The sequence below is a fragment of the Palaemon carinicauda genome, chromosome 14 (assembly GCF_036898095.1).
Source record: "Palaemon carinicauda isolate YSFRI2023 chromosome 14, ASM3689809v2, whole genome shotgun sequence".
Taxonomy (NCBI): Eukaryota; Metazoa; Arthropoda; class Malacostraca; order Decapoda; family Palaemonidae; genus Palaemon; species Palaemon carinicauda.
In genome coordinates, this window is record NC_090738.1 from 45,452,088 (window position 1) to 45,477,087 (window position 25,000).

Below are 25,000 nucleotides of genomic sequence, written 5' to 3' on the forward strand. Positions count from 1 at the left end.
TATATTGTAATTTACAGTTTTATTCTGATTTACGGTTATATTGTAATTTACAGAATATTCTGATTTGCAGTTATATTGCAATTTACAGTTATATTGTAATTTACAGTTTTATTCTGATTTGCAGTTATATTGTAATTTACAGTTTTATTCTGATTTACGGTTATATTGTAATTTACAGAATATTCTGATTTGCAGTTATATTGCAATTTACAGTTATATTGTAATTTACAGTTTTAATCTGATTTGCAGTTATATTGTAATTTAGTTTTATTCTGATTTGCAGTTATATTGTAATTTACAGTTTCATTCTGATTTACAGTTATATCGTAATTTACAGTTTTATTCTGATTTACAGTTATATTGCAATTTACAGTTATATTGTAATTTACAGTTTTATTTTGATTTGCAGTTATATTGTAATTTACAGTTTTATTCTGATTTGCAGTTATATTGTAATTTACAGTTTTATTCTGATTTGCAGTTATATTGTAATTTACATTTTCATTCTGATTTACGGTTATATTGTAATTTACAGAATATTCTGATTTGCAGTTATATTGCAATTTACAGTTATATTGTAATTTACAGTTTTATTCTGATTTACAGTTATATTGTAATTTACAGTTTTATTCTGATTTACGGTTATATTGTAATTTACAGAATATTCTGATTTGCAGTTATATTGCAATTTACAGTTATATTGTAATTTACAGTTTTATTCTGATTTGCAGTTATATTGTAATTTACAGTTTTATTCTGATTTGCAGTTATATTGTAATTTACAGTTTCATTCTGATTTACGGTTATATTGTAATTTACAGAATATTCTGATTTGCAGTTATATTGCAATTTACAGTTATATTGTAATTTACAGTTTTATTCTGATTTGCAGTTATATTGTAATTTACAGTTTTATTCTGATTTGCAGTTATATTGTAATTTAGAGTTTTATTCTGATTTGCAGTTATATTGCAATTTACAGTTTCATTCTGATTTACAGTTATATCGTAATTTACAGTTTTATTCTGATTTACAGTTATATTGCAATTTAAAGTCATATTGTAATTTACAGTTTTATTCTGATTTGCAGTTATATTGTAATTTACAGTTTTATTTTGATTTGCAGTTATATTGTAATTTACAGTTTTATTCTGATTTGCAGTTATATTGCAATTTACAGTCTCATTCTGATTTACAGTTATATTGTAATTTACAGTTTTATCCTGATTTGCAGTTATATTATAATTTACAGTTTTATTCTGATTTGCAGTTATATTGCAATTTACAGTCTCATTCTGATTTACAGTTATATTACAATTTACAGTTTTATTTTGATGTTCAGTCTTATTGTAATTTCCAGTTTTATTCTAATTTGAAGTTATATTCTGATTTTCACTATTATTGCAATTTACAGTTTTATTCTGATTTACAATTATATTGTAATTTACAGTTTTATTCTGATTTACAGTTATATTGTAATTTACAGTTTTATTCTGATTTGCAATTATATTCTGACTTTCAGTCTTATTATGATTTAGAGTTTTATCCTGATTTCCAGTCTTATTGTAATTTCCAGTCTTATGATTTCCCGTCCATTTGTAATTTACCGTTTTATTCTGATTTCCAGTTTTACGCTGATTTCCTGTTATATTTGATTTCCAGTTATATTTTTATTTCTAGTTTTATTCTTATCTATAGTTTTATTCATATTTCCAGTTTTATCCCTCTTTCTAGTTTTATTTTGATTTCTAGTTTATTCAGATTTCCAGTTTTATTCTGATTTCCGGTCTTGTTGTAATTTCTATTTTTATTCTGATTTCCAGCTTTATGCTGATTTCCTGTTATAATCTGATTTCCAGTCTTTTTGTAATTTCCAGTTTTATTGTGATTTCTCCTTCATGTTGGTTTATTATTGATTACTTCTGTTTCTGTCAGAATCTTTACGAGCTCTACAAAATACAATATCAGGTAACTTCAAAAGTTCAAACTTGCAACGAATGTTTTTTATGTTGAACAGACTGACACAAGTCTCTTTTTCATAGTTTATTTGCGAAGGAAATAGACAAAAATGTTTGTCAATTTAATGTCTATTTCTTTGGTCGAGTAAGGCAAATTCTATTTACAAAATAGAATGCTTTTCTTGTGTGTTTCCTTTTGGATATATTATTGGAAGTTCGAATGAAGTCACAAAGAAATATTTAAGACTGCAAGGTTATCAAATAGAGGTATATATATATATATATATATATATATATATATATATATATATATATATATATATATCTATCTATATATATATATATATATATATATATATATATATATACATACATATATATATAGATATATATATATATATATATATATATATATATATATATATATATTTATATCTATATGTATTATTATTATTATTATTATTATTATTATTATTATTATTATTATTATTATTATTATTATTATTATTATTATTATTATTTCTAAAGTTAAAACCGTCTTCTGGATAGAAAGGAGGACAAAATGTCCTGGAGACCTGTTGGAGTCAGTGACTCCAAAAATGTCTGCAGGGGAACTGAAAAGTCTTCAGAATTCTTTGAAGACTCGCCTTTCATTTTTTCAAATATATGCTGATACGAAACTCAGGAGAGGTATGTATGATTATGGCTATGTTCAATCAAGCATTCGGTGTGTGGGTGAATATGATGGGAAAATTTGTTAAAGGAAAATACAACTGGACTCAAAATGCAGCTTCGGTTATCCAAGAACGGAATGCTGCATGCGAGGATATGACGTTATATCTTCAGGGACAGCTGCGAACTCTCCAGGAGTCCTCAGTCTTCAAATGGTTTTCGTGGTTTCTCCCAGAGGCGCCGCGTTTTGGAGACTGTCGTGCAGTCGCCTCTCAGGATGGATTCCTCGGTCGGTGGCTGCAGCACTGTCCTTGGATCGGGGGCTATTGGAAAGCCCATGAGGAACTACGAGGCTGTGAACTTGGATTGCAGCAAATGAAGGAAGAAGCTTTGAGATTCAACGACCAGTTGAAATCAAATTGGTTCTTTGGCAAACTTCTTCCCGAATTCGACATTGGAGGAACGGAGGAAATCCTTTCTCACGGTAACAAGACATTTTTCATCGGATTGGCTGCTGCCGGAGCCATATTCGGTGGAATTAGGGTTGCTAGGAGAAGGATGGCTAAAGAAGGCGAAGACGCTCCAGAATTGGACGGAGAGGATCTCAAAACGGATTGTCTGGATAGAACGACCCTGGTGGAAAATCTTGAGGAGGAAAACAGCAAGTTACAAGGACAACTAAATGAAATGAGAAGAGACCTAGATGAAATTAAGATAGAGAAAGAGACGCAAGAAAAACTGAAAGATCAAAAAGAGACTGAGAATCAAAAGCTGAAAATTGACTCCGCCGAAAAAGACCTTCAGATGAAGGAACAGGAGAAGAAACAGGAAAATCTTGAGGAGGAAAACAGCAAGTTACAAGGACAACTAAATGAATTGAAAAGAGAAGCAGATGAAATGAATGCAGAGAAAGAGACGCAAGAAAAACTGAAAGATCAAAAAGAGACTGAGAATCAAAAGCTGAAAATTGACTGCACCGAAAAAGACCTTCAGATGAAGGAACAGGAGAAGAAACAGGAAAATCTTGAGGAGGAAAACAGCAAGTTACAAGGACAACTAAATGAATTGAAAAGAGAAGTAGATGAAATGAATGCAGAGAAAGAGACGCAAGAAAAACTGAAAGATCAAAAAGAGACTGAGAATCAAAAGCTGAAAATTGACTGCGCCGAAAAAGACCTTCAGATGAAGGAACAAGAGAAGAAACAAGAAATTCTTAACACTGAAATAGAAGAAATTAAAATAATCTATAATGAGAAAATAGAAAACTTGTTAACTGACTGCGTTGAAAAAGACCTCCAGATGAAGGAACAGGAAAAATTACTCGATATTCTGAAAACTGAAAATGAAAAAAATAATAAAGTGCAAAATGAAAAAACTAAAGTGCAAAATGAGTGCATCGAAAAAGACATTCAGATGAAGGAACAGGAAAAAATATTGGAAGATCTAAAAACTGAAAATGAAAAACTGAAAAAAATGCAAGATCAGAAAACTGAACAACTAAATCAATTGAGAAGTAAAATGAAGAAATTCAAGGCAGAGAAAGAGGAGCAAGAAAAGCTGCGAGCTAATATTGCCTTGTATTACCAAAATCTCGAAAAAGTGTACAAAAGAAAAGATCTCGAGATGAAAGAACAGAACAAATTATTGGAAAATCTTAAAACTGAAAATGGAAAACTGAAAAAAGTGCAAAATCAGAAAACGGAACTAAATCAGCTGAGAAATGAAATAAATGAGCTGAAAAGAGAGAAAGAGGAACAAGAAAACCTGCGAGGTAAAATTGCGTTGTATTATCAATTTCTCGAAAAGGTTTACAACAGAAAAGATCTTCAATTGAAAAAACAGAAAAATTTACTAGATAAACTAAGAAAGGAAAAGGGAGAAACGAAAAAGATGCAAAATCAGCAAGCGGAACTGAATCAGTTGAGAAATGAAATAGAAGAATTGAAAAGTGAGAAAGAGGAAAAAGAGAAGCAGCGAGCTAAGATGGCGACGTATTATCAAAATCTAGAAAAGGCGTTCAATAAAAAAGAACTTCAGATGAAGGAACAGATAAAATCCTTGAAAAATCTAAAAACTGCAAATGGAGAAATGAATGAAATGCAAAATCAGAAGTCGGAACTAAAGCAATTGAGAAGTCAAATAAATGAATTGAACAGAGAGAAAGAAGAACAAGAAGACCTGCGAGCCAAGATTGCATCGGATTACCAAAATTTAGAAAAGGCGTATAATGACAAAAATCACCAGATGGAAGAACTGAAACAATTATTGGAAGATCTTAAAACTGAAAATAATGGACCAGAGGAACTGCAAAAGGGTCCAGTAAATGAATTAATAAATGAAGTAGAAGAACTAAAGGCAGAGAAAGAGGAACAGGTAATGATGCAAGCTAAGATGGCGTCGGATTACGAAAATCTGAAGAACGAATGCGCCCAAAAAGATGATCAGTTAAAACGACAGGAAAAGTTACTGGAAATGCTTAAGACTGGGAATAAGGGACCGAAGAAATTACAAAGGGATCAAGTGAATGTATGGAAAAAGAAAGTAGATGAATTAAATGCAGAGAAAGAGGAGCAAGAAAAGCTGAAAGCTAAGATGGTGTCCGATTACCAAAATCTGTTAAGGGAATGCGCCATAAAAGATCGTGAGATGAAGAGACTAGAAAGGTTACTGGAGATTCTTAAAATTGAAAATGAAGAAATTCAAATGCAAAAGGAACAACTGAGAAACTAAGTAGACTGAAGGCCGAGAAACAGGAGGAAATATCCAAGAAGTGTTTAAGGGATGCTTGGCTCAGCTACCCGGCTTGAAGGACGTGGAATACCCTACAGGATTTGCTCTGCAGAGGGAAAAACCTTGTCTTTTTCTAGTATGCTATGTTCCCTGGTGGGGTCGTACAGGGGCTTCGTCAGGTGTGAACAAACGGTCAGATATCTGGATCTATTCTTTCGGATACTAACCTTCGGGTGGTTCTGTTGGAATAATCTAGAAGACTGGCTATGCAGAAGGGAGGAGATGAAGGTTCTTCTAGTATGCAGTCAAGCCCTTATAGGGGAACCACGGAAATTAGGCTGGGAGGAGGAGCATGAGTAGAAAATGAAAAAAATATAAGAAAAGAAAAAAAAAATCCCCCAAAAATATAAAAACTAAAAAATCCAAATAAAAAATATAAAGAACTACAAAATCAAAAAACAATATAAAAAACTACAAAAAAAAAAAAAAAAAGGAGCTGATGCAGCAGAAGGAGAAGCAGGAGGAGGAAAAAGAGCAGCAGTAGCTTAACAAAAGTAGAAAATCCAAGACGAAAACTGTAAAGGCAAAAAAAAAAAAAAAGAAAAAAAAAAGAAAGAGCAGAAGGAGGAAGAGAAGAAAGAGGAGGAAGAAGAGCAGCAGCAGCTTAAAAAAGTAGAAAATCCCCCCCCAAAAAATATGAAAAAAAAAGAAAGAGCAGCAGGAGAAAAAGAAAAAAGAGGAGAAAGAAGAGCAGCAGCATCTTAAAAAAAGTAGAAAATCCAAAAAAAAAAAAAAATATATATATAAAACCCTCCCCCCCAAAAAAAAGAAAGAGCAGCAGGAGAAAGAGAAATATTCTTTTGATGTAGAAGTACAACCTTACCTCATAGGATAAAGTACGAACTCAATTGAAAGGATCAAATGGTGGGACAATGGAAAATGGAGAAGAAAAAGAAACCTTTCTTTGAGGAGGAAATATCCTTTGATGTAGAAGTACAAGCCTACCTCATAGGATAAAGTACGAACTCAATTGAAAGGATCAAATGGTGGGACAATGGAAAATGGAGAAGAAAAAGAAACCTTTCTTTGAGGAGGAAATATCCTTTGATGTAGAAGTACAAGCCTACCTCATAGGATAAAGTACGAACTCAATTGAAAGGATCAAATGGTGGGACAATGGAATATGGAGAAGAAAAAGAAACTTTTCTTTGAGGAGGAAATATCCTTTGATGTAGAAGTACAAGCCTACCTCATAGGATAAAGTACAAACTCGATTGAAAGGATCAAATGGTGGGACAATGGAATATGGAGAAGAAAAAGAAACCTTTCTTTGAGGTGGAAATATCCTTTGATGAAGAAGTACAAGCCTACCTCATAGGATAAAGCACGAACTCAATTGAAAGGATGAAATGGTGGGACAATGGAATATGAAGAAGAAAGAAAAAATTTTCTTTGAGGAGGAAATATCCTTTGATGTAGAAGTACAAGCCTACCTCATAGGATAAAGCACGAACTCAATTGAAAGGATGAAATGGTGGGACAATGGAATATGAAGAAGAAAAAAAAAATTTTCTTTGAGGAGAAAATATCCTTTGATGTAGAAAGAAGTACAAGCCTACCTCATAGGATAAAGCACGAACTCAATTGAAAGGATGAAATGGTGGGACAATGGAATATGAAGAAGAAAAAAAAAATTTTCTTTGAGGAGAAAATATCCTTTGATGTAGAAGTACAAGCCTACCTCATAGGATAAAGCACGAACTCAATTGAAAGGATGAAATGGTGGGACAATGGAATATGAAGAAGAAAAAAAAATTTTTCTTTGAGGAGGAAATATCCTTTGATGTAGAAGTACAAGCCTACCTCATAGGATAAAGTACGAACTCAATTGAAAGGATGAAATGGTGGGACAATGGAATATGGAGAAGAAAAAGAAACTTTTCTTTGAGGTGGAAATATCCTTTGATGTAGAAGTACAAGCCTACCTCATAGGATAAAGTACGAACTCAATTGAAAGGATACAATGGTGGGACAATGGAATATGGAGAAGAAAAAGAAACTTTTCTTTGAGGAGGAAATATCCTTTGATGTAGAAGTACAAGCCTACCTCATAGGATAAAGTACAAACTCAATTGAAAGGATGAAATGGTGGGACAATGGAATATGGAGAAGAAAAAAAAAAAACTTTTCTTTGAGGAGGAAATATCCTTTGATGTAAGAAGTACAAGCCTACCTCATAGGATAAAGTACGAACTCAATTGAAAGGATGAAATGGTGGGACAATGGAATATGGAGAAGAAAAAGAAACCTTTCTTTGAGGTGGAAATATCCTTTGATGAAGAAGTACAAGCCTACCTCATAGGATAAAGTACGAACTCTATTGAAAGGATCAAATGGTGGGACAATGGAATATGGAGAAGAAAAAAAAACTTTTCTTTGAGGAGGAAATATCCTTTGATGTAAAGGTACAAGCCTACCTCATAGGATAAAGTACAAACTTGATTGAAAGGATCAAATGGTGGGACAATGGAATATGGAGAAGAAAAAGAAACTTTTCTTTGAGGAGGAAATATCCTTTGATGTAGAAGTACAAGCCTACCTCATAGGATAAAGTACGAACTCAATTGAAAGGATCAAATGGTGGGACAATGGAATATGGAGAAGAAAAAGAAACCTTTCTTTGAGGAGGAAATATCCTTTGATGAAGAAGTACAAGCCTACCTCATAGGATAAAGTACGAACTCAATTGAAAGGATCAAATGGTGGGACAATGGAATATGGAGAAGAAAAAGAAACTTTTCTTTGAGGAGGAAATATCCTTTGATGTAGAAGTACAAGCCTACCTCATAGGATAAAGTACGAACTCAATTGAAAGGATCAAATGGTGGGACAATGGAATATGGAGAAGAAAAAGAAACCTTTCTTTGAGGTGGAAATATCCTTTGATGAAGAAGTACAAGCCTACCTCATAGGATAAAGTACGAGCTCAATTGAAAGGATCAAATGGTGGGACAATGGAATATGGAGAAGAAAAAGAAACCTTTCTTTGAGGAGGAAATATCCTTTGATGTAGAAGTACAAGCCTACCTCATAGGATAAAGTACGAGCTCAATTGAAAGGATCAAATGGTGGGACAATGGAATATGGAGAAGAAAAAGAAACTTTTCTTTGAGGAGGAAATATCCTTTGATGTAGAAGTACAAGCCTACCTCATAGGATAAAGTACGAGCTCAATTGAAAGGATCAAATGGTGGGACAATGGAATATGGAGAAGAAAAAGAAACCTTTCTTTGAGGTGGAAATATCCTTTGATGTAGAAGTACAAGCCTACCTCATAGGATAAAGTACGAACTCAATTGAAAGGATCAAATGGTGGGATAATGGAATATGGAGAAGAAAAAGAACCTTTCTTTGAGGAGGAAATATCCTTTGATGTAGAAGTACAAGCCTACCTCATAGGATAAAGTACGAACTCAATTGAAAGGATCAAATGGTGGGACAATGGAATATGGAGAAGAAAAAGAAACTTTTCTTTGAGGAGGAAATATCCTTTGATGTAGAAGTACAAGCCTACCTCATAGGATAAAGTACGAACTCAATTGAAAGGATCAAATGGTGGGACAATGGAATATGGAGAAGAAAAAGAAACTTTTCTTTGAGCTGGAAATATCCTTTGATGTAGAAGTACAAGCCTACCTCATAGGATAAAGTACGAACTCAATTGAAAGGATCAAATGGTGGGACAATGGAATATGGAGAAGAAAAAGAAACTTTCTTTGAGGAGGAAATATCCTTTGATGTAGAAGTACAAGCCTACCTCATAGGATAAAGTACGAACTCAATTGAAAGGATCAAATGGTGGGAAAATGGAATATGGAGAAGAAAAAGAAACCTTTCTTTGAGGAGGAAATATCCTTTGATGTAGAAGTACAAGCCTACCTCATAGGATAAAGTATGAACTCAATTGAAAGGATCAAATGGTGAGAAAATGGAATATGGAGAAGAAAAAGAAACCTTTCTTTGAGGAGGAAATATCCTTTGATGTAGAAGTACAAGCCTACCTCATAGGATAAAGTACGAACTCAATTGAAAGGATCAAATGGTGGGACAATGGAATATGGAGAAGAAAAAGAAACTTTTCTTTGAGGAGGAAATATCCTTTGATGTAGAAGTACAAGCCTACCTCATAGATAAAGTACGAACTCAATTGAAAGGATCAAATGGTGGGACAATGGAATATGGAGAAGAAAAAGAAACCTTTCTTTGAGGAGGAAATATCCTTTGATGTAGAAGTACAAGCCTACCTCATAGGATAAAGTACGAACTCAATTGAAAGGATCAAATGGTTGGGCAATGGAATATGGAGAAGAAAAAGACCTTTCTTTGAGGAGGAAATATCCTTTGATGTAGAAGTACAAGCCTACCTCATAGGATAAAGTACGAACTCAATTGAAAGGATCAAATGGTGGGACAATGGAATATGGAGAAGAAAAAGAACCTTTCTTTGAGGAGGAAATATCCTTTGATGTAGAAGTACAAGCCTACCTCATAGGATAAAGTACGAACTCAATTGAAAGGATCAAATGGTGGGACAATGGAATATGGAGAAGAAAAAGAAACCTTTCTTTGAGGAGGAAATATCCTTTGATGTAGAAGTACAAGCCTACCTCATAGGATAAAGTACGAACTCAATTGAAAGGATCAAATGGTGGGACAATGGAATATGGAGAAGAAAAAGAAACCTTTCTTTGAGGAGGAAATATCCTTTGATGTAGAAGTACAAGCCTACCTCATAGGATAAAGTACGAGCTCAATTGAAAGGATCAAATGGTGGGACAATGGAATATGGAGAAGAAAAAGAACCTTTTCTTTGAGGAGGAAATATCCTTTGATGTAGAAGTACAAGCCTACCTCATAGGATAAAGTACGAGCTCAATTGAAAGGATCAAATGGTGGGACAATGGAATATGGAGAAGAAAAAGAAACCTTTCTTTGAGGTGGAAATATCCTTTGATGTAGAAGTACAAGCCTACCTCATAGGATAAAGTACGAACTCAATTGAAAGGATCAAATGGTGGGACAATGGAATATGGAGAAGAAAAAGAACCTTTCTTTGAGGAGGAAATATCCTTTGATGTAGAAGTACAAGCCTACCTCATAGGATAAAGTACGAACTCAATTGAAAGGATCAAATGGTGGGACAATGGAATATGGAGAAGAAAAAGAAACTTTTCTTTGAGGAGGAAATATCCTTTGATGTAGAAGTACAAGCCTACCTCATAGGATAAAGTACGAACTCAATTGAAAGGATCAAATGGTGGGACAATGGAATATGGAGAAGAAAAAGAAACTTTTCTTTGAGGCTGGAAATATCCTTTGATGTAGAAGTACAAGCCTACCTCATAGGATAAAGTACGAACTCAATTGAAAGGATCAAATGGTGGGACAATGGAATATGGAGAAGAAAAAGAATCCTTTCTTTGAGGAGGAAATATCCTTTGATGTAGAAGTACAAGCCTACCTCATAGGATAAAGTACAAACTCAATTGAAAGGATCAAATGGTGGGAAATGGAATATGGAGAAGAAAAAGAAACCTTTCTTTGAGGAGGAAATATCCTTTGATGTAGAAGTACAAGCCTACCTCATAGGATAAAGTATGAACTCAATTGAAAGGATCAAATGGTGGGAAAATGGAATATGGAGAAGAAAAAGAAACCTTTCTTTGAGGAGGAAATATCCTTTGATGTAGAAGTACAAGCCTACCTCATAGGATAAAGTACGAACTCAATTGAAAGGATCAAATGGTGGGACAATGGAATATGGAGAAGAAAAAGAAACTTTTCTTTGAGGAGGAAATATCCTTTGATGTAGAAGTACAAGCCTACCTCATAGGATAAAGTACGAACTCAATTGAAAGGATCAAATGGTGGGACAATGGAATATGGAGAAGAAAAAAACCTTTCTTTGAGGAGGAAATATCCTTTGATGTAGAAGTACAAGCCTACCTCATAGGATAAAGTATGAACTCAATTGAAAGGATCAAATGGTGGGCAATGGAATATGGAGAAGAAAAAGAAACTTTCTTTGAGGAGGAAATATCCTTTGATGTAGAAGTACAAGCCTACCTCATAGGATAAAGTAGAACTCAATTGAAAGGATCAAATGGTGGGACAATGGAATATGGAGAAGAAAAAGAACTTTTCTTTGAGGAGGAAATATCCTTTGATGTAGAAGTACAAGCCTACCTCATAGGATAAAGTACGAACTCAATTGAAAGGATCAAATGGTGGGACAATGGAATATGGAGAAGAAAAAGACACCTTTCTTTGAGGAGGAAATATCCTTTGATGTAGAAGTACAAGCCTACCTCATAGGATAAAGTACGAACTCAATTGAAAGGATCAAATGGTGGGACAATGGAATATGGAGAAGAAAAAGAAATTTCTTTGAGGAGGAAATATCCTTTGATGTAGAAGTACAAGCCTACCTCATAGGATAAAGTACGAACTCAATTGAAAGGATCAAATGGTGGGACAATGGAATATGGAGAAGAAAAAGAAACTTTTCTTTGAGGAGGAAATATCCTTTGATGTAGAAGTACAAGCCTACCTCATAGGATAAAGTACGAACTCAATTGAAAGGATTAAATGGTGGGACAATGGAATATGGAGAAGAAAAAGAAACTTTCTTTGAGGAGGAAATATCCTTTGATGTAGAAGTACAAGCCTACCTCATAGGATAAAGTACGAACTCAATTGAAAGGATCAAATGGTGGGACAATGGAATATGGAGAAGAAAAAGAAACTTTCTTTGAGGAGGAAATATCCTTTGATGTAGAAGTACAAGCCTACCTCATAGGATAAAGTACGAACTCAATTGAAAGGATCAAATGGTGGGACAATGGAATATGGAGAAGAAAAAGAAACTTTTCTTTGAGGAGGAAATATCCTTTGATGTAGAAGTACAAGCCTACCTCATAGGATAAAGTACGAACTCAATTGAAAGGATCAAATGGTGGGACAATGGAATATGGAGAAGAAAAAGAAACTTTTCTTTGAGGAGGAAATATCCTTTGATGTAGAAGTACAAGCCTACCTCATAGGATAAAGTACGAACTCAATTGAAAGGATCAAATGGTGGGACAATGGAATATGGAGAAGAAAAAGAAACTTTTCTTTGAGGAGGAAATATCCTTTGATGTAGAAGTACAAGCCTACCTCATAGGATAAAGTAGAACTCAATTGAAAGGATCAAATGGTGGGACAATGGAATATGGAGAAGAAAAAGAAACTTTTCTTTGAGGAGGAAATATCCTTTGATGTAGAAGTACAAGCCTACCTCATAGGATAAAGTACGAACTCAATTGAAAGGATCAAATGGTGGGACAATGGAATATGGAGAAGAAAAAGAAACTTTTCTTTGAGGAGGAATATCCTTTGATGTAGAAGTACAAGCCTACCTCATAGGATAAAGTATGAACTCAATTGAAAGGATCAAATGGTGGGACAATGGAATATGGAGAAGAAAAAGAAACTTTTCTTTGAGGAGGAAATATCCTTTGATGTAGAAGTACAAGCCTACCTCATAGGATAAAGTACGAACTCAATTGAAAGGATCAAATGGTGGGACAATGGAATATGGAGAAGAAAAAGAAACTTTTCTTTGAGGAGGAAATATCCTTTGATGTAGAAGTACAAGCCTACCTCATAGGATAAAGTACGAACTCAATTGAAAGGATCAAATGGTGGGACAATGGAATATGGAGAAGAAAAAGAAACCTTTCTTTGAGGAGGAAATATCCTTTGATGTAGAAGTACAAGCCTACCTCATAGGATAAAGTACGAACTCAATTGAAAGGATCAAATGGTGGGACAATGGAATATGGAGAAGAAAAAGAAACCTTTCTTTGAGGAGGAAATATCCTTTGATGTAGAAGTACAAGCCTACCTCATAGGATAAAGTACGAACTCAATTGAAAGGATCAAATGGTGGGACAATGGAATATGGAGAAGAAAAAGAAACCTTTCTTTGAGGAGGAAATATCCTTTGATATAGAAGTACAAGCCTACCTCATAGGATAAAGTACGAACTCAATTGAAAGGATCAAATGGTGGGACAATGGAATATGGAGAAGAAAAAGAAACCTTTCTTTGAGGAGGAAATATCCTTTGATGTAGAAGTACAAGCCTACCTCATAGGATAAAGTACGAACTCAATTGAAAGGATCAAATGGTGGGACAATGGAATATGGAGAAGAAAAAGAAACTTTCTTTGAGGAGGAAATATCCTTTGATGTAGAAGTACAAGCCTACCTCATAGGATAAAGTACGAACTCAATTGAAAGGATCAAATGGTGGGACAATGGAATATGGAGAAGAAAAAGAAACCTTTCTTTGAGGAGGAAATATCCTTTGATGTAGAAGTACAAGCCTACCTCATAGGATAAAGTACGAACTCAATTGAAAGGATCAAATGGTGGGACAATGGAATATGGAGAAGAAAAAGAAACCTTTCTTTGAGGAGGAAATATCCTTTGATGTAGAAGTACAAGCCTACCTCATAGGATAAAGTACGAACTCAATTGAAAGGATCAAATGGTGGGACAATGGAATATGGAGAAGAAAAAGAAACCTTTCTTTGAGGAGGAAATATCCTTTGATGTAGAAGTACAAGCCTACCTCATAGGATAAAGTACGAACTCAATTGAAAGGATCAAATGGTGGGACAATGGAATATGGAGAAGAAAAAGAAACCTTTCTTTGAGGAGGAAATATCCTTTGATGTAGAAGTACAAGCCTACCTCATAGGATAAAGTACGAACTCAATTGAAAGGATCAAATGGTGGGCAATGGAATATGGAGAAGAAAAAGAAACCTTTCTTTGAGGAGGAAATATCCTTTGATGTAGAAGTACAAGCCTACCTCATAGGATAAAGTACGAACTCAATTGAAAGGATCAAATGGTGGGACAATGGAATATGGAGAAGAAAAAGAAACCTTTCTTTGAGGAGGAAATATCCTTTGATGTAGAAGTACAAGCCTACCTCATAGGATAAAGTACGAACTCAATTGAAAGGATCAAATTTGGGACAATGGAATATGGAGAAGAAAAAGAAACTTTTCTTTGAGGAGGAAATATCCTTTGATGTAGAAGTACAAGCCTACCTCATAGGATAAAGTACGAACTCAATTGAAAGGATCAAATGGTGGGACAATGGAATATGGAGAAGAAAAAGAACTTTTCTTTGAGGAGGAAATATCCTTTGATGTAGAAGTACAAGCCTACCTCATAGGATAAAGTACGAACTCAATTGAAAGGATCAAATGGTGGGACAATGGAATATGGAGAAGAAAAAGAAACTTTTCTTTGAGGAGGAAATATCCTTTGATGTAGAAGTACAAGCCTACCTCATAGGATAAAGTACGAACTCAATTGAAAGATCAAATGGTGGGACAATGGAATATGGAGAAGAAAAAGAAACTTTTCTTTGAGGAGGAAATATCCTTTGATGTAGAAGTACAAGCCTACCTCATAGGATAAAGTACTAACTCAATTGAAAGGATCAAATGGTGGGACAATGGAATATGGAGAAGAAAAAGAAACTTTTCTTTGAGGAGGAAATATCCTTTGATGTAGAAGTACAAGCCTACCTCATAGGATAAAGTACTAACTCAATTGAAAGGATCAAATGGTGGGACAATGGAATATGGAGAAGAAAAAGAAACTTTTCTTTGAGGAGGAAATATCCTTTGATATAGAAGTACAAGCCTACCTCATAGGATAAAGTACTAACTCAATTGAAAGGATCAAATGGTGGGACAATGGAATATGGAGAAGAAAAAGAAACTTTTCTTTGAGGAGGAAATATCCTTTGATGTAGAAGTACAAGCCTACCTCATAGGATAAAGTACGAACTCAATTGAAAGGATCAAATGGTGGGACAATGGAATATGGAGAAGAAAAAGAAACTTTTCTTTGAGGAGGAAATATCCTTTGATGTAGAAGTACAAGCCTACCTCATAGGATAAAGTACTAACACAATTGAAAAGATCAAATGGTGGGACAATGGAATATGGAGAAGAAAAAGAAACTTTTCTTTGAGGAGGAAATATCCTTTGATGTAGAAGTACAAGCCTACCTCATAGGATAAAGTACGAACTCAATTGAAAGGATCAAATGGTGGGACAATGGAATATGGAGAAGAAAAAGAAACATTTCTTTGAGGAGGAAATATCCTTTGATGTAGAAGTACAAGCCTACCTCATAGGATAAAGTACGAACTCAATTGAAAGGATCAAATGGTGGGACAATGGAATATGGAGAAGAAAAAGAAACTTTTCTTTGAGGAGGAAATATCCTTTGATGTAGAAGTACAAGCCTACCTCATAGGATAAAGTACGAACTCAATTGAAAGGATCAAATGGTGGGACAATGGAATATGGAGAAGAAAAAGAAACTTTTCTTTGAGGAGGAAATATCCTTTGATGTAGAAGTACAAGCCTACCTCATAGGATAAAGTACGAACTCAATTGAAAGGATCAAATGGTGGGACAATGGAATATGGAGAAGAAAAAGAAACATTTCTTTGAGGAGGAAATATCCTTTGATGTAGAAGTACAAGCCTACCTCATAGGATAAAGTACGAACTCAATTGAAAGGATCAAATGGTGGGACAATGGAATATGGAGAAGAAAAAGAAACATTTCTTTGAGGAGGAAATATCCTTTGATGTAGAAGTACAAGCCTACCTCATAGGATAAAGTACGAACTCAATTGAAAGGATCAAATGGTGGGACAATGGAATATGGAGAAGAAAAAGAAAATTTTCTTTGAGGAGGAAATATCCTTTGATGTAGAAGTACAAGCCTACCTCATAGGATAAAGTACGAACTCAATTGAAAGGATCAAATGGTGGGACAATGGAATATGGAGAAGAAAAAGAAACATTTCTTTGAGGAGGAAATATCCTTTGATGTAGAAGTACAAGCCTACCTCATAGGATAAAGATGAACTCAATTGAAAGGATCAAATGGTGGGACAATGGAATATGGAGAAGAAAAAGAAACTTTTCTTTGAGGAGGAAATATCCTTTGATGTAGAAGTACAAGCCTACCTCATAGGATAAAGTACGAACTCAATTGAAAGGATCAAATGGTGGGACAATGGAATATGGAGAAGAAAAAGAAAATTTTCTTTGGAGGAAATATCCTTTGATGTAGAAGTACAAGCCTACCTCATAGGATAAAGTACGAACTCAATTGAAAGGATCAAATGGTGGGACAATGGAATATGGAGAAGAAAAAGAAACTTTTCTTTGAGGAGGAAATATCCTTTGATGTAGAAGTACAAGCCTACCTCATAGGATAAAGTACGAACTCAATTGAAAGGATCAAATGGTGGGACAATGGAATATGGAGAAGAAAAAGAAACTTTTCTTTGAGGAGGAAATATCCTTTGATGTAGAAGTACAAGCCTACCTCATAGGATAAAGTACGAACTCAATTGAAAGGATCAAATGGTGGGACAATGGAATATGGAGAAGAAAAAGAAACTTTTCTTTGAGGAGGAAATATCCTTTGATGTAGAAGTACAAGCCTACCTCATAGGATAAAGTACGAACTCAATTGAAAGGATCAAATGGTGGGACAATGGAATATGGAGAAGAAAAAGAAACTTTTCTTTGAGGAGGAAATATCCTTTGATGTAGAAGTACAAGCCTACCTCATAGGATAAAGTACGAACTCAATTGAAAGGATCAAATGGTGGGACAATGGAATATGGAGAAGAAAAAGAAACTTTTCTTTGAGGAGGAAATATCCTTTGATATAAAGTACAAGCCTACCTCATAGGATAAAGTACGAACTCAATTGAAAGGATCAAATGGTGGGACAATGGAATATGGAGAAGAAAAAGAAACTTTTCTTTGAGGAGGAAATATCCTTTGATGTAGAAGTACAAGCCTACCTCATAGGATAAAGTACGAACTCAATTGAAAGGATCAAATGGTGGGACAATGGAATATGGAGAAGAAAAAGAAACTTTCTTTGAGGAGGAAATATCCTTTGATGTAGAAGTACAAGCCTACCTCATAGGATAAAGTACGAACTCAATTGAAAGGATCAAATGGTGGGACAATGGAATATGGAGAAGAAAAAGAAACCTTTCTTTGAGGAGGAAATATCCTTTGATGTAGAAGTACAAGCCTACCTCATAGGATAAAGTACGAACTCAATTGAAAGGATCAAATGGTGGGACAATGGAATATGGAGAAGAAAAAGAAACTTTCTTTGAGGAGGAAATATCCTTTGATGTAGAAGTACAAGCCTACCTCATAGGATAAAGTACGAACTCAATTGAAAGGATCAAATGGTGGGACAATGGAATATGGAGAAGAAAAAGAAACCTTTCTTTGAGGAGGAAATATCCTTTGATGTAGAAGTACAAGCCTACCTCATAGGATAAAGTACGAACTCAATTGAAAGGATCAAATGGTGGGACAATGGAATATGGAGAAGAAAAAGAAACTTTTCTTTGAGGAGGAAATATCCTTTGATGTAGAAGTACAAGCCTACCTCATAGGATAAAGTACGAACTCAATTGAAAGGATCAAATGGTGGGACAATGGAATATGGAGAAGAAAAAGAAACCTTTCTTTGAGGAGGAAATATCCTTTGATGTAGAAGTACAAGCCTACCTCATAGGATAAAGTACGAACTCAATTGAAAGGATCAAATGGTGGGACAATGGAATATGGAGAAGAAAAAGAAACTTTTCTTTGAGGAGGAAATATCCTTTGATGTAGAAGTACAAGCCTACCTCATAGGATAAAGTACGAACTCAATTGAAAGGATCAAATGGTTGGGACAATGGAATATGGAGAAGAAAAAGAAACTTTTCTTTGAGGAGGAATATCCTTTGATGTAGAAGTACAAGCCTACCTCATAGGATAAGTACGAACTCAATTGAAAGGATTAAATGGTTGGGACAATGGAATATGGAGAAGAAAAAGAAACTTTTCTTTGAGGAGGAACTATCCTTTGATGTAGAAGTACAAGCCTACCTCATAGGATAAAGTACGAACTCAATTGAAAGGATTAAATGGTGGGACAATGGAATATGGAGAAGAAAAAGAAACTTTTCTTTGAGGAGGAACTATCCTTTGATGTAGAAGTACAAGCCTACCTCATAGGATTAAGTACGAACTCAATTGAAAGGATTAAATGGTTGGGACAATGGAATATGGAGAAGAAAAAGAAACTTTTCTTTGAGGAGGAACTATCCTTTGATGTAGAAGTACAAGCCTACCTCATAGGATTAAGTACGAACTCAATTGAAAGGATTAAATGGTTGGACAATGGAATATGGAGAAGAAAAAGAAACTTTTCTTTGAGGAGGAACTATCCTTTGATGTAGAAGTACAAGCCTACCTCATAGGATAAAGTACGAACTCAATTGAAAGGATTAAATGGTGGGACAATGGAATATGGAGAAGAAAAAGAAACTTTTCTTTGAGGAGGAACTATCCTTTGATGTAGAAGTACAAGCCTACCTCATAGGATAAAGTACGAACTCAATTGAAAGGATTAAATGGTGGGACAATGGAATATGGAGAAGAAAAAGAAACTTTTCTTTGAGGAGGAATATCCTTTGATGTAGAAGTACAAGCCTACCTCATAGGATAAAGTACGAACTCAATTGAAAGGATTAAATGGTGGGACAATGGAATATGGAGAAGAAAAAGAAACTTTTCTTTGAGGAGGAAATATCCTTTGATGTAGAAGTACAAGCCTACCTCATAGGATAAAGTACGAACTCAATTGAAAGGATAAATGGTGGGACAATGGAATATGGAGAAGAAAAAGAAACTTTTCTTTGAGGAGGAAATATCCTTTGATGTAGAAGTACAAGCCTACCTCATAGGATAAAGTACGAACTCAATTGAAAGGATCAAATGGTGGGACAATGGAATATGGAGAAGAAAAAGAAACCTTTCTTTGAGGAGGAAATATCCTTTGATGTAGAAGTACAAGCCTACCTCATAGGATAAAGTACGAACTCAATTGAAAGGATCAAATGGTGGGACAATGGAATATGGAGAAGAAAAAGAAACTTTTCTTTGAGGAGGAAATATCCATTGATGTAGAAGTACAAGCCTACCTCATAGGATAAAGTACGAACTCGATTGAAAGGATTAAATGGTGGGACAATGGAATATGGAGAAGAAAAAGAAACCATTCTTTAAGGAGGAAATATCCATTGATGTAGAAGTACAAGCCTACCTCATAGGATAAAGTACTAACTCAATTGAAAGGATTAAATGGTGGGACAATGGAATATGGAGAAGAAAAAGAAACCATTCTTTAAGGAGGAAATATCCATTGATGTAGAAGTACAAGCCTACCTCATAGGATAAAGTACTAACTCAATTGAAAGGATTAAATGGTGGGACAATGGAATATGGAGAAGAAAAAGAAACCATTCTTTAAGGAGGAAATATCCATTGATGTAGAAGTACAAGCCTACCTCATAGGATAAAGTACGAACTCGATTGAAAGGATTAAATGGTGGGACAATGGAATATGGAGAAGAAAAAGAAACCATTCTTTAAGGAGGAAATATCCATTGATGTAGAAGTACAAGCCTACCTCATAGGATAAAGTACTAACTCAATTGAAAGGATCAAATGGTGGGACAATGGAATATGGAGAAGAAAAAGAAACTTTTCTTTGAGGAGGAAATATCCATTGATGTAGAAGTACAAGCCTACCTCATAGGATAAAGTACGAACTCAATTGAAAGGATTAAATGGTGGGACAATGGAATATGGAGAAGAAAAAGAAACTTTTCTTTGAGGAGGAAATATCCTTTGATGTAGAAGTACAAGCCTACCTCATAGGATAAAGTACGAACTCAATTGAAAGGATCAAATGGTGGGACAATGGAATATGGAGAAGAAAAAGAAACCTTTCTTTGAGGAGGAAATATCCTTTGATGTAGAAGTACAAGCCTACCTCATAGGATAAAGTACGAACTCAATTGAAAGGATCAAATGGTGGGACAATGGAATATGGAGAAGAAAAAGAAACTTTTCTTTGAGGAGGAAATATCCATTGATGTAGAAGTACAAGCCTACCTCATAGGATAAAGTACGAACTCAATTGAAAGGATCAAATGGTGGGACAATGGAATATGGAGAAGAAAAAGAAACCTTTTCTTTGAGGAGGAAATATCCTTTGATGTAGAAGTACAAGCCTACCTCATAGGATAAAGTACGAACTCAATTGAAAGGATCAAATGGTGGGACAATGGAATATGGAGAAGAAAAAGAAACTTTTCTTTGAGGAGGAAATATCCTTTGATGTAGAAGTACAAGCCTACCTCATAGGATAAAGTACGAACTCAATTGAAAGGATCAAATGGTGGGACAATGGAATATGGAGAAGAAAAAGAAACCTTTCTTTGAGGAGGAAATATCCTTTGATGTAGAAGTACAAGCCTACCTCATAGGATAAAGTACGAACTCAATTGAAAGGATCAAATGGTGGGACATGATGGAATATGGAGAAGAAAAAGAAACCTTTCTTTGAGGAGGAAATATCCTTTGATGTAGAAGTACAAGCCTACCTCATAGGATAAAGTACGAACTCAATTGAAAGGATCAAATGGTGGGACAATGGAATATGGAGAAGAAAAAGAAACCTTTCTTTGAGGAGGAAATATCCTTTGATGTAGAAGTACAAGCCTACCTCATAGGATAAAGTACGAACTCAATTGAAAGGATCAAATGGTGGGACAATGGAATATGGAGAAGAAAAAGAAACTTTTCTTTGAGGAGGAAATATCCATTGATGTAGAAGTACAAGCCTACCTCATAGGATAAAGTACGAACTCAATTGAAAGGATCAAATGGTGGGACAATGGAATATGGAGAAGAAAAAGAAACCTTTCTTTGAGGAGGAAATATCCTTTGATGTAGAAGTACAAGCCTACCTCATAGGATAAAGTACGAACTCAATTGAAAGGATCAAATGGTGGGACAATGGAATATGGAGAAGAAAAAGAAACTTTTCTTTGAGGAGGAAATATCCATTGATGTAGAAGTACAAGCCTACATCATAGGATAAAGTACGAACTCAATTGAAAGGATCAAATGGTGGGACATGGAATATGGAGAAGAAAAAGAAACCATTCTTTGAGGAGGAAATATCCATGATGTAGAAGTACAAGCCTACCTCATAGGATAAAGTACGAACTCAATTGAAAGGATCAAATGGTGGGACAATGGAATATGGAGAAGAAAAAGAAACTTTTCTTTGAGGAGGAAATATCCTTTGATGTAGAAGTACAAGCCTACCTCATAGGATAAAGTACGAACTCAATTGAAAGGATCAAATGGTGGGACAATGGAATATGGAGAAGAAAAAGAAACTTTTCTTTGAGGAGGAAATATCCTTTGATGTAGAAGTACAAGCCTACCTCATAGGATAAAGTACGAACTCAATTGAAAGGATTAAATGGTGGGACAATGGAATATGGAGAAGAAAAAGAAACTTTTCTTTGAGGAGGAAATATCCATTGATGTAGAAGTACAAGCCTACATCATAGGATAAAGTACGAACTCAATTGAAAGGATCAAATGGTGGGACAATGGAATATGGAGAAGAAAAAGAAACCATTCTTTAAGGAGGAAATATCCTTTGATGTAGAAGTACAAGCCTACATCATAGGATAAAGTACGAACTCAATTGAAAGGATTAAATGGTGGGACAATGGAATATGGAGAAGAAAAAGAAACCATTCTTTAAGGAGGAAATATCCATTGATGTAGAAGTACAAGCCTACCTCATAGGATAAAGTACGAACTCAATTGAAAGGATTAAATGGTGGGACAATGGAATATGGAGAAGAAAAAGAAACCATTCTTTAAGGAGGAAATATCCATTGATGTAGAAGTACAAGCCTACCTCATAGGATAAAGTACGAACTCAATTGAAAGGATTAAATGGTGGGACAATGGAATATGGAGAAGAAAAAGAAACCATTCTTTAAGGAGGAAATATCCATTGATGTAGAAGTACAAGCCTACCTCATAGGATAAAGTACGAACTCAATTGAAAGGATCAAATGGTGGGACAATGGAATATGGAGAAGAAAAAGAAACCTTTCTTTGAGGAGGAAATATCCTTTGATGTAGAAGTACAAGCCTACATCATAGGATAAAGTACGAACTCAATTGAAAGGATTAAATGGTGGGACAATGGAATATGGAGAAGAAAAAGAAACCATTCTTTAAGGAGGAAATATCCATTGATGTAGAAGTACAAGCCTACATCATAGGATAAAGTACGAACTCAATTGAAAGGATTAAATGGTGGGACAATGGAATATGGAGAAGAAAAAGAAACCATTCTTTAAGGAGGAAATATCCATTGATGTAGAAGTACAAGCCTACCTCATAGGATAAAGTACTAACTCAATTGAAAGGATTAAATGGTGGGACAATGGAATATGGAGAAGAAAAAGAAACTTTTCTTTGAGGAGGAAATATCCATTGATGTAGAAGTACAAGCCTACCTCATAGGATAAAGTACTAACTCAATTGAAAGGATTAAATGGTGGGACAATGGAATATGGAGAAGAAAAAGAAACTTTTCTTTGAGGAGGAAATATCCTTTGATGTAGAAGTACAAGCCTACCTCATAGGATAAAGCACGAACTCGATTGAAAGGATTAAATGGTGGGACAATGGAATATGGAGAAGAAAAAGAAACCATTCTTTAAGGAGGAAATATCCATTGATGTAGAAGTACAAGCCTACCTCATAGGATAAAGTACTAACTCAATTGAAAGGATTAAATGGTGGGACAATGGAATATGGAGAAGAAAAAGAAACCATTCTTTAAGGAGGAAATATCCATTGATGTAGAAGTACAAGCCTACCTCATAGGATAAAGCACGAACTCGATTGAAAGGATTAAATGGTGGGACAATGGAATATGGAGAAGAAAAAGAAACCATTCTTTAAGGAGGAAATATCCATTGATGTAGAAGTACAAGCCTACCTCATAGGATAAAGTACTAACTCAATTGAAAGGATTAAATGGTGGGACAATGGAATATGGAGAAGAAAAAGAAACCATTCTTTAAGGAGGAAATATCCATTGATGTAGAAGTACAAGCCTACCTCATAGGATAAAGTACTAACTCAATTGAAAGGATTAAATGGTGGGACAATGGAATATGGAGAAGAAAAAGAAACTTTTCTTTGAGGAGGAAATATCCTTTGATGTAGAAGTACAAGCCTACCTCATAGGATAAAGCACGAACTCGATTGAAAGGATTAAATGGTGGGACAATGGAATATGGAGAAGAAAAAGAAACCATTCTTTAAGGAGGAAATATCCATTGATGTAGAAGTACAAGCCTACCTCATAGGATAAAGTACTAACTCAATTGAAAGGATTAAATGGTGGGACAATGGAATATGGAGAAGAAAAAGAAACCATTCTTTAAGGAGGAAATATCCATTGATGTAGAAGTACAAGCCTACCTCATAGGATAAAGTACTAACTCAATTGAAAGGATCAAATGGTGGGACAATGGAATATGGAGAAGAAAAAGAAACTTTTCTTTGAGGAGGAAATATCCATTGATGTAGAAGTACAAGCCTACCTCATAGGATAAAGTACGAACTCGATTGAAAGGATTAAATGGTGGGATGATGGAATATGGAAAAGAAAAGGGAACTTTTCTTTGAGGAGGAAATATCCTTTGATGTAGAAGTACAAGCCTACCTCATAGGATAAAGTACGAACTCAATTGAAAGGATCAAATGGTGGGACAATGGAATATGGAGAAGAAAAAGAATCCTTTCTTTGAGGAGGAAATATCCTTTGATGTAGAAGTACAAGCCTACCTCATAGGATAAAGTACGAACTCAATTGAAAGGATCAAATGGTGGGACAATGGAATATGGAGAAGAAAAAGAAACTTTTCTTTGAGGAGGAAATATCCTTTGATGTAGAAGTACAAGCCTACCTCATAGGATAAAGTACGAACTCAATTGAAAGGATTAAATGGTGGGACAATGGAATATGGAGAAGAAAAAGAAACTTTTCTTTGAGGAGGAAATATCCATTGATGTAGAAGTACAAGCCTACATCATAGGATAAAGTACGAACTCAATTGAAAGGATCAAATGGTGGGATGATGGAATATGGAGAAGAAAAAGAAACCATTCTTTAAGGAGGAAATATCCAATGATGTAGAAGTACAAGCCTACCTCATAGGATAAAGTACGAACTCAATTGAAAGGATCAAATGGTGGGATGATGGAATATGGAGAAGAAAAAGAAACTTTTCTTTGAGGAGGAAATATCCTTTGATGTAGAAGTACAAGCCTACCTCATAGGATAAAGTACGAACTCAATTGAAAGGATCAAATGGTGGGACAATGGAATATGGAGAAGAAAAAGAAACTTTTCTTTGAGGAGGAAATATCCTTTGATGTAGAAGTAAAGCCTACCTCATAGGATAAAGTACGAACTCAATTGAAAGGATTAAATGGTGGGACAATGGAATATGGAGAAGAAAAAGAAACTTTTCTTTGAGGAGGAAACATCCATTGATGTAGAAGTAC

The 25,000-nt window shown here is 34.8% G+C and overlaps 2 protein-coding genes across 2 annotated transcripts in view; one reads left to right on the forward strand and one right to left on the reverse strand.

Annotated features, from left to right (window-relative positions):
- LOC137652748 (cysteine-rich, acidic integral membrane protein-like) overlaps positions 1-2,612 on the reverse strand; it is a 2,897-nt gene extending 285 nt beyond the window's left edge. The window contains exons 1-6 of the mRNA XM_068386154.1: positions 2,606-2,612; positions 1,449-1,642; positions 820-1,367; positions 641-666; positions 300-541; positions 1-24 (exon numbers count right to left, since the gene is read on the reverse strand). The exon at positions 1-24 is cut by the window's left edge and continues 285 nt beyond it. Coding sequence (XP_068242255.1) covers positions 1-24; positions 300-541; positions 641-666; positions 820-1,367; positions 1,449-1,642; positions 2,606-2,612 — 1,041 coding nt within the window. The remainder of the gene's footprint in view (positions 25-299; positions 542-640; positions 667-819; positions 1,368-1,448; positions 1,643-2,605) is intronic.
- Positions 2,613-2,660: 48 nt separating this feature from the next.
- On the forward strand, positions 2,661-5,360 carry LOC137652749 (golgin subfamily A member 6-like protein 22). Its single transcript, XM_068386155.1, has one exon. It carries the CDS (start codon positions 2,661-2,663, stop codon positions 5,358-5,360), a length of 2,700 nt encoding a protein of 899 aa, XP_068242256.1.
- Positions 5,361-25,000: the final 19,640 nt, after the last annotated feature.